This window comes from Bidens hawaiensis, unplaced genomic scaffold (assembly GCF_021521415.1).
Source record: "Bidens hawaiensis isolate Kalapana, Puna unplaced genomic scaffold, B.hawaiensis_p1.1 tig00034272_1, whole genome shotgun sequence".
NCBI classification, from domain to species: Eukaryota; Viridiplantae; Streptophyta; class Magnoliopsida; order Asterales; family Asteraceae; genus Bidens; species Bidens hawaiensis.
In genome coordinates this window covers 83,537-94,531 of record NW_027495927.1, presented here as the reverse complement: position 1 = coordinate 94,531, position 10,995 = coordinate 83,537, and the positions used below count along the sequence as shown (strand labels likewise).

The window sequence follows — 10,995 nt, the reverse complement described above, 5'->3', positions numbered from 1 at the left end:
AGACATGAGGTGCTAGCATAACCATAAACAACGAATAAAAATTCATTATTATTTTATGCCTTGGACATTTTTATTATATATATACAGCCAAGGAAGATGTTTTTTCATTCATAATTCATCATGCATTTTCCCTTCATAATATTTCTCTTACCTTTAGTTATATTCTCTTATTCTCTGAATGTTGCTACTCTTTCTTCTTCACAAAGAGGCTCATCACTCTTTGTTGAAAAGAAAGATCAACTGGTTTCACCAAATGGCATTTTCACAGCCGGTTTTCACGAGATTGGCCAAAATGCTTATTGCTTCGCCATATAGTTCACGCAACCAATGGCGGACGGAAAGCTCACACTGGTTTGGATGGCAAATCGAGATGAACCAGTCAATGGAAAACGATCCAAGTTTTCTTTGTGGAAATCAGGAAATCTTGTCTTAACCGACGCTGGCCGACGGTTTTGGGCAACCAACACTAACTCTAATGAGCCTGTGCAATTGAAACTCCTTGATTCGGGTAACCTTGTTCTTACACACATGCACACCCAATCATATGTTTGGCAAAGCTTTAGTTCTCCCACTAACACCATACTTCCAAACCAACCTTTTACCAAAGATACTGCTCTAATATCTTCAAGAAGTTTGACAAACTTTTCTTCTGGTTATTATAAACTTTATTTTGATAATGACAACGTAATAAAACTTCTTTACAACAGTGATGAAATTAGCAGTGTCTATTTCCCTACGCCTTGGCAACTACCATCGGATCTAGGAAGAAACATCTACAACAATACTAGATCTGCAATGCTTGATTCCAAAGGTCTTTTCACATCCTCAGACAATTACAACTTTAATACCAGCGACAACGGTAAAATCCTTCAAAGAAGACTCACACTCGATGTTGATGGTAAGATTAGAGTTTACACACTTAACAAAAGAAGGTGGAGTGTTTCATGGCAAGCAATATCCATAACATGTAAAATTCATGGGATTTGTGGTCCAAACAGCCTTTGTACTTACATTCCTGAATCGGGAAGGACATGCGAGTGTATGCACGGGTACAAGGCAAAGAACCAATCGGATTCTTCATTAGGGTGTGAACCTACATTTGATCTTACTAAATCTCCAAAACACTATGACTTCATAAAGATTCCTTTTGTGGAGTTTTATGGATTTGATTCTAAAAAGTTAGCTGGATCAACTCTCAATGAATGCCAGAAGTCTTGCTTGGATGACTCCAATTGTAAAGCTTTCCAACTCAGTTATCAGCAAGAATATAGCTCATTTGTATGCTTTATCAAGACTTAGTTGTACAATGGCAACTACTAGGGTACACCGTTCACCACATATCTTAAACTATCTAAGACTGATGTTTTATCTTATAATACAAATGCATCTATCGAGTCCAAATTGGTTTGCTCAACTTCTGAAATAGAGCTAAAACGACCATATGCCAAAAATAAATCCAATGGTACCGTGAAGTTCATGTTGTGGTTCAGCAGCATACTTGGTGGAATTGAAGTGGTGTGTTTTCTTTTCTTCTACTATATCACCAAAGCACCCTCAAGAACAACCACCCAAGCCTACCTTGCAATTGCAACTGGATTCAAAAGATTCACATACGATGAGATAGTGAAAGTGTCTCGTATATTTTGCGAGGAGATTGGGAGAGGTGGTGGTGGTATCGTGTACAAAGGAAAACTACCGGACAATCGAGTGGTGGCGATTAAGGTACTCCACAATGCAATTCAAGGTGAGGCTGAATTTCTAGCAGAGATGAATACGATTGGAAGAATAAACCATATGAACTTGATTGAAACGTATGGTTATTGTGCTGAGGGGAAGCATAGGATTTTGGTGTATGAATACATGGAGAATGGCTCATTGGCTCAGAACTTGTCAGGTGCTAACAAGCTTGGTTGGCAGAAGAGGTTTGAAATAGCAATTGGTGTGGCTAAAGGGCTAGCTTATTTACATGAAGAATGCTTAGAGTGGGTTTTGCATTGTGATGTTAAACCACATAACATATTGTTAGATGCTAATTATAACCCAAAGGTGGCTGACTTTGGCCTTTCTAAGCTATTCCATCAAGATGTAAAAGAAGATTCGGCCTTTTCACGTATAAGAGGCACTAGAGGGTATATGGCTCCAGAATGGGTGTTTAACCTTCCGATTACTTCAAAAGTTGATGTTTATAGTTATGGGATGGTGGTGCTTGAGATGATAACAGGGCGGAGTCCCACAAGTGATCAAGGAATTAATAATGATGAAACGTTTGAGCAAAAACGACTCGTGGACTGGGTGAAGGAGAACGTCCACAAAACTCGCGACAATTTGACAGACATACAAATCATGGAGATAATGGATCCTATAATGATTGAGGAATTTGAGAATGTTCAAATAAAAATTCTTCTAGGTGTGGCTATGCAATGTGTTGAGGAAGACAAAGACGCTAGACCAACCATGAGCGAGGTCGTGAAGATGCTTCTCCACTCAGGTACTAATGATTAATAGAATCATAATTGCACAGTTATATGTGTTATTCCCTCAGAATAAATAATTTGTAAAACTTTAGAGAGCATGTGGTAACATCTAGTTATACAAAAATGTACGTGCAAGGAATACACTGTGTTTTTTTGTTTGCATTTCAATCTACTATTGCTATTTGACATCTTGGTCGCAAAATCGGTCGCAAATAGGATCGGTCGCTAAACAATTCAGTTGCAAAATCGGTTGTAAAGTTTATGGTCGCAAAACCGGTCACGAAAATTTGCGGTCGCAATATCGGTTGTTATATGTTCGGTCACAAAATCGGTCACAAAATCAGTCGCAAAAGAGATTCGAGCAAATTCGGTTGCAAATTCGGTTGCTAAGCTTGCAACTGAAACTTTAGTCGTAAAATCGACCGTCGTCGAAACCGGTCACAATTTGGTCACAAAATGACATTTGCAACCGAAACAACAGTTGCAAATGCGATTTCTAGCAGTTATGCTTTGCAATAATAAACTTTCTTATTTTGGTTTTCAAAATATTAAAATATTTGTTTGGTTTATATTTCTTTTCTTTTTTTAACAGAACGCGTGTGTTACACGAGTTCTAACCTAGTTATTATTTATTTTTTAAACTTTATGTATTGAGTTATATATATTCATTTTACCATTAAATTCAAAACGATTACAATTAAGTGGCAGACAAACGGGCAACAAATTGTGCCGCAACCCTCTTTTGAATAACAAAGTCAATCATACTAAAAACAAGGCTTTGAGACCTAGAAGCCGAAGAAGTACCATATACGACACGTTGAAACCTTCTCAAAAAACTCATAGCCGCCTCTGGGCCAGAAACCAAATGTATCAAAAACAAATGAGAGAAACACATGTTGATTTTCTAAACAAGTTTTCTCATGTTTAACGACCTAGTTATTTATAAATAAGGAAGTGACAGTAGCACCTCAAAGAGATCACTTGACACATATCCAGATACTGCTTGTAATGACATCCTATATTCATGAATTAGACGTTAATTAAGATTCTGAAACTCCCTTCTCATATCCAAATACATATTAAAAAAAAAGGAACATAATCAGTTTATAAAATCAAACCGAGCTAAGAAAGTTAAATCGTAAATAGACTTACTAAACTCAAAGCAACCTTCAAGCTCAACGGTGATGTGTATTTAAGATCGAAAACTTTGTCACGGCTGATACACTATCGTCTCGGACCTCCGGGTGACACTTGCATTATTGGGAATGTCACAAGATCACTGAACTTTTGAAGACACATTACAAAACAAAAGGAACACTGGTCATTAGATTCTTAAGGCAATTTTCAATTGTAAGAATAATCTTCATGAAACTAAAAAAATAATAATAATGTAAGTAAAAAACCAAAGTGTTAGGAAAAGAGTTGTCATATGCCTACAGTTGTTAAAAACAGTTCTTTATCCTGTATTAATTAATGATCCAAATTATTGTACAGAAAATATTACAAATTGCATTAGAACCACAAAGTGCTTTACAAAAAGTTGCAATATTGATATGTAGATCATTAGAGTTCTATATTCTTATAAACTGCATTAGCTATCCATATCCAAAATAAAAAAAAACCTCACATGCACAACAGAACTGCAAGTCATTGCCAAACTGCCAATAAACATTGTTAGTGTTGTGCCAAAAAAACGTTTATTTATAAATCATAGCCCCATTTGATTATTTAAGAGTCGACACTTTTGACCGGTTTGATTATGAACAATTGGTGTGCACAATTATGTCCATGTCTTTTAGTCTTTATTTTTTTTTTAACTTCCAAAATTGGTAGGCGGGGCACTCGACAATGAACCCACAACCACCTAAAGCCTAAATTACATAAGCAGGAATAACAGTCTACCTCTTATCATAAACAATAGTCCATAAAACGTATTTACAAAACTTTTACCAGTTTAACAATTATATTAGAAAAAATAATTTTCACACCATTGTAAAGGAAACTAGAAACATGGGCTAGAAGTTTTAGGAAGGGTATTGGTATTCTGAAACTTGAATATCAAAATACAGGTTACAAACCATAAAGATACAAAAATGATCACCTTTAATTGAGAAGATGATGACTATTAATTTAAAGATAAGAACATTTGACTTTGACTGTGTGTATATGGTTAGGGTAGTAGACCTTATCCAAGTCAATATTGGAGGAACCACACATTGTCATTAACATATATATATATATATACATCAACTGGCGTCCAAAATTAATGTAAAATATTAGCAAGGTGCAAGATAATTCCATTGGAAGACGTAGACATGCATGATCCTAAATAAACCAGAAACAACAACCAATAAAAAATGCATTATACTTTTATGCCTCGGATATTTTTATTATGTATACACTAACCAGGAATATGTTCATTCATCCATATTTCATCATGCATTTTCTCTTCATAATGTTTCTCTTACCTTTACTTACATTCTCTTATTCTCTACATGCTGCTACTTCAATAAGTGTTTTAGCCCAAGGCTCATCACTCTTTGTTGAAAAGAAAGATCACTTGGTTTCACCAAATCGCCTTTTTGCTGCTGGTTTTCACGAGATTGGCCAAAATGCTTACTGCTTCGCCATATGGTTCACGCAGCCAATGGCGGATGGAAAGCTCACGCTAGTTTGGATGGCAAATCGAGATGAACCGGTGAATGGAAAACGATCGAAGTTTTCTTTGGGGAAATCAGGAAATCTTGTCTTAACCGACGCTGGCCGTCGGTTTTGGGCAACCGACACTAAATCTAATGAGCCTGTGCAATTGAAACTCCTTGATTCGGGTAACCTTGTTCTTACACACATGCACAACCAATCATATGTTTGGCAAAGCTTTAGCTCTCCCACTGACACCATTCTTCCAAACCAACCTTTTACCAAAGTTACTGCTCTTACATCTTCAAGAAGTTTGACAAACTTTTCTTCCGGTTATTATAAATTCTATTTTGATAATGACAATGTATTAAAACTTCGTTACAACAGTGATGAAATAAGCAGTATATATTTCCCTAGGCCTTGGTTACTTCCATGGCAAGCAGGAAGAAACCCTTACACCACTCGTATATTTGCAATGCTTGATTCGAAAGGACGTTTCACGTCCACGGACGATTACAATTTTAACACCAGCGACAACGGTAAAATCCTTCAAAGAAGACTGACACTTGATGTTGATGGTAATATTAGAGTTTACACACTTAACAAAAGAGGGTGGAGCGTTTCATGGCAAGCACTTTCTACAACCTGTGCAATTCATGGGATTTGTGGTCCAAACAGCCTTTGTACTTACATTCCAGAATCAGGAAGGACGTGCGCGTGTATGCACGGGTACAAGGCGAAGAACAAATCTGATTCTTCATTAGGGTGTGAACCTACATTTGAATTTTCTAAACCTCCTGAACACTATGACTTCATAAAGATTCCTTTTGTGGAATTTTATGGATTTGATTCTCAGAGGTTATATAGATCCACTCTCAATGAATGCCAGAAGTCCTGCTTGGATGACTCCAATTGTAAAGGTTTCCAGTACACCTTTAATCATGATTCTAAATTATTTGAATGCTTTGTCAAGACTTTGTTGTACAATGGCTTCTACAAGGGTACACCGTTCAACAGTTATCTTAAACTACCCAAGACTTATGTTTTATCGTATAATGAAAAGGTTGATATCGAGTCCCAATTGGTTTGCTCAACTTCTGAAATAGAACTAAAACGACCATATGATAAAAATAGTGCCAATGGGACCCTCAAGTTCATGTTGTGGTTCAGCAGCATCCTCGGCGGAATTGAAGTCTTTTGCTTTCTATTCTTTTACTATTTCACCAAAGCACCCTCAAGCACAACCACCCAAGCCTACCTTGCAATTGCTACTGGATTCAAAAGATTCACATATGATGAGATAGTGAAAGTGTCTCGTAAATTTAGCGAGGAGATTGGGAGAGGTGGCGGTGGTATAGTCTACAAAGGAAAACTATCCGACAATCGAGTGGTGGCGATTAAGGTACTCCACGATGCAATTCAAGGTGAGGCTGAATTTCTAGCAGAGATGAGTACGATTGGAAGAATAAACCATATGAACTTGATTGAAACGTATGGTTATTGTGCTGAGGGAAATCATAGGATTTTGGTGTATGAATACATGGAGAATGGCTCATTGGCTCAGAACTTGTCAGGTGCTAACAAACTTGGTTGGCATAAGAGGTTTGAAATAGCAATTGGTGTGGCTAAAGGGCTAGCTTATTTACATGAAGAATGCTTAGAGTGGGTTTTGCATTGTGATGTTAAACCACATAACATATTGTTAGATGCTAATTATAACCCAAAGGTGGCTGACTTTGGCCTCTCTAAGCTATTCCATCAAGATGTAAAAGAAGATTCGGCGTTTTCATGTATAAGAGGCACTAGAGGGTATATGGCTCCAGAATGGATGTTCAACCTTCCGATTACTTCAAAAGTTGATGTTTATAGTTACGGGATGGTGGTGCTTGAGATGATAACAGGGCGGAGTCCCACAAGTGATCAAGGAATTAGTTATAATGAAATTGTTGAGAAAAAACGACTCGTGGACTGGGTGAAAGAGAAGGTCCACAAAGCTCCCGAAAATTTGACAGAGATACAAATCATGGAGATATTGGATCCTATGATGATTGAAGAATTTGAGAATCTTCAAATTAAAAAGCTACTTTGTGTGGCTGTACAATGTGTTGAGGAAGACAAAGACGTTAGACCAACCATGAGTGAGGTTGTGAAGATGCTTCTCCACTCAGGTAATGACTAAGAGAATCATGGTTACACAATTATATTTGTTTTGCCCTCCTAATATTGAGTGGTAAAACTTTAGAAAACATGTGGTAAGATAGCTCTCAAATTGAACATATTTTGTTATTGTTCGTGTATCTTTCTGTAAGATCTAGCTAAACAATATTATGCAAGGAATAAACAGAGTTTTTTTTTTCAATCTACTATTGATGTTTAACATAAAAGGTGAGATATTACGATTGTTGAACATAAATCTTGAGATAAATTCTTATGTTGATAAACATCACGGAGTTCAAGGTCAAGAATACTAAAACCGGACAGAAATACGAAATCCGTGATCACCAATGATTAACGATGTCTAATTTAATCAAAATGATTATAATACAATCATGAATGAAAATGAACAACAAAATATATATAAGATTTCTCATAATATTTCTCTTCTATTAAAAGAGAATAATTGATTACACCTGACACTATCGAATCCATCCTCTAATGTATTTTCCATCTCATTTTTCTTAGAAAGGAGAATATTAAAATTGTTATTGATTTGTAATTGTATTTGTTGATTTACAAAAGAAATGGGAATACATTATCCAATTGTAACAAATAAATTATACAAGGAAATATAATAAAGAAAAAAAAAGGAAGGAAATCTCCTTGATAATGTTCCAACGGTCTTGAATTGTTTTGTTACCATAATATTTAATATGGAAATTATATTAAATTTGATCATATAATTTTGTGTCTTTTTCTAACACTCTCCCTCAAATTGAATAGTCGGATTTCCGATGCTTAACTTGCTAAGACAATTGCTGAAAATCCTCATGTTGACGACCTTTGTTAATATATTTGTTACTTGGTCTTCTGAACGAACAAACGACAACTCTATAATTCCTACTTCGAGTTTTTCTTTAATGATGTGTCTATCAACTTCCACATGCTTTGTACGATCATGTTGAACTGGATTTTCTGAAATTTGTATTGCAGCCTTGTTGTCACAAATGATCTTACTAGCATCGGTTTGGGGAAACCCAATTTCTTATAAAAGCATACGTATCCATATAACTTCTGGCACGCCCCGTGTAATTCCTCGAAATTCTGCTTCGGCACTAGACAACGCTACCACCTTCTATTTTTTACTTCTCCATGTAACTAGATTTCCACCGACCAAGGTAAAATATCCTGATGTTGACCTTCCATCATTTTTATCTCAAGCCCAGTCTGCATCAGTATACAACTGAACTTTGAGGTGTTTGTTTGGTTGAACAGAACCCCGTGACCTGTTGTTCCTTTGAGGTATCTAATAATCCTCCACACTGATTCCATGTGAGTTAATTGAGGTTGATGCATAAACTTGTTGACTGCCCCTGCTGCATATGCGATATCTGGACGAGTATGTGAGAGGTATATCAGTTTTCCTACCAATCATTGGTATCTTCCTTTGTTTGCCAATTCTCCCTTTTCTTCCATATGGAGTTTATAATTGACCATCATCGGGGTGTCGGCTGGCTTGCAGTCAATCATTCCTGTCTCGGCTAAAAGGTCAAGAATATATTTCTTCTGACAGATAAAGGTACCTCGTTTAGACCTTAGTACTTCGATTCCAAGGAAGTACTTTAGTCTTCCTAGGTCCTTCATTTCGAATTCTGTAAACAACTTTGTCTTTAACTTCTTCATTTCTTTCTTATCGTTTCCTATAATGATCATGTCATCAACATATATAATTAAACATGTAATAAGTTTACCACTTTGTTTAAGAAAAAGTGTATGATCAGAATTGCTCTGTCGAAATCCATATCCTTTAATTGCCAAAGTAAACATGCCAAACCAAGCTCGAGGAGATTGTTTAAGCTCGTATAAAGATTTTTTAATCGACATACTTCTTTTGCCTTAAAATTCAATGTGAATCCTTGTGGAGCTTTCATATATACTTCTTCTTTTAACTCTCCATGTAGGAAGGAATTCCTAATATCAAATTGATGAAGAGGCCATCCTTTATTCGCAACGATCGAAAAAAGTATCCTAGTTGTGTTGATTTTGGCTACCGGCGAGAAGCTTTGGAAAAAAGGAGCAGCAAACATAAAGCTGCCTCGTGGGGAAGCTCGAAACTTGCCCACCAAGATTCCTAACATGACAAGGAAGCTCTAGCTACAGTAAATGACAGAAAAAGTCATGACGGCTAAAACGCTGGTGCCTGCCATAAAGTAAAAACAGCGACATGACAATAAAGGTTGTACAAAGGTTGCATGGAAATGACATTCACCCTGTCTGCATAAGCTCAAAGTAGAGCTGAACTTTTCCCCTTAAGAAGCTTGAACTTCCCCCAGAGAAGCTTCCGGCTGCCTATAAAAGGAACATTTCATTCAAAGGTATATTCATTCTCATTCACTCTATTTTCTCTCTACTCTCTTTTCATACTCATTATTCATTTCAACCATTGTGTCAGATTATTTATTCTCACGCCGGAGGTTGATCTCAGGAGACCCCCTCATGCGGTGAGACTAACCAGTCGTGTTTCCTTTGATTCTTGGCAGGTTAGGAAGCTCTAGTTAGGCAGATACTCTTGAACCACCATATCCTTGTTGTTGGCTATATCTGTTGAAGCCAAAGCGATCAAGTTACCCGATAATTCATTAGTGTGCTATTTTATACTTTCGTTTATTTCCTATTATCGAGTCAGTACATTATAACAATTTGATTATGTTTGGATTATGTTTTGGCTCATGTAGGTTTCATTTATGTTGGACCTGTTTGGTTTAGTTGTAGTCCAATTGGTTAAATGAGCTTTTTGGCCCCTTGGCGAATAACAAAAAGTATGTGTCTTAAATTTGTGTTCCTGGAAGTTAGAATAATTAGTTTGTCATATTTGTCTATAACCGTTTGAAACAGTTAAGAGATAACTGTCCACTCCTAAACCATTGTGACTGTTAGTTTCGTTTGTATTTGGGTCGATCGAATCAAGTATGAAATCATGTACGATCACATTCTGTTTGTTAATTAATCAACGTTGCAATATATAGTTCAACTCCCAAGGAAAAAAGAAGAAGAAAACATTCTCCTTTCCTCAAACTACGCTAAATCCAAAGATATACCTTTTTTTTCTTTTAATCAAACACAAGAACGCACAAAACCAACAAAATAAATATAAAAAAAATACCACTACTAACGTTGGTTTTCCTCGAATAGATTTCCATCGATATAAAGAACTTTGTCAGCAACTCTGTTATCGACCCAAAAACCATGATTGCAATATTCCAATTTTCATACGAACAAACAAGATAAACAAACCACTGCAAATTGTCTTTCGTGCAAAGAACCGTGTTCAACAAAGAGCCTAAGCTCTTATACTATTTGTTGGAAACAAAGTGGCGTGGTAGAACAACACACGAGCACACAATAATCATGCAGTAATAGAAAATATAAATGACAAACCACACTAGAATATACGTGGTCCGGTCTCAGCAAGGAAACTATTTCCACGGGCTGCAAATAATGTATTTCATTGATAATGTGCAAATATTACAACTACATAACATGGTATAAATATAGACAAAACTATGACTAATAGCTTAATGAACAAGAAACAAATATAGGCCTAAGCCCTTTTTATCCTTGCCACCAGTTTGAGCCAAAACCCAAAAACAAGTTCAAAGTTGTCACGAATCCTAAAAAAGTGCGCTACCCGTCATTAGGTTTTCAAACATCACTGTTGTAACAA

General features: G+C 36.3%; 1 protein-coding gene and 1 pseudogene across 1 annotated transcript; both read left to right on the top strand.

The window, feature by feature from the left end:
* The first annotated feature begins 217 nt into the window (after positions 1–217).
* LOC143586010 (putative receptor protein kinase ZmPK1) lies at positions 218–2,502 on the top strand (annotated as a pseudogene).
* A 2,276-nt stretch (positions 2,503–4,778) lies between these two features.
* LOC143586011 (putative receptor protein kinase ZmPK1) lies at positions 4,779–7,468 on the top strand. Its single transcript, XM_077067658.1, has one exon. The coding sequence runs from the start codon at positions 4,867–4,869 to the stop codon at positions 7,291–7,293; it is 2,427 nt and encodes an 808-aa protein (XP_076923773.1). The 5' UTR covers positions 4,779–4,866; the 3' UTR covers positions 7,294–7,468.
* The last annotated feature ends 3,527 nt before the right edge of the window (positions 7,469–10,995 follow it).

Excerpts from the sequence above, each read along its gene's own strand:
- LOC143586011 (XM_077067658.1), top strand. The coding sequence starts at position 4,867 with ATGTATACACTAACCAGGAATATGTTCATTCATCCATATTTCATCATG.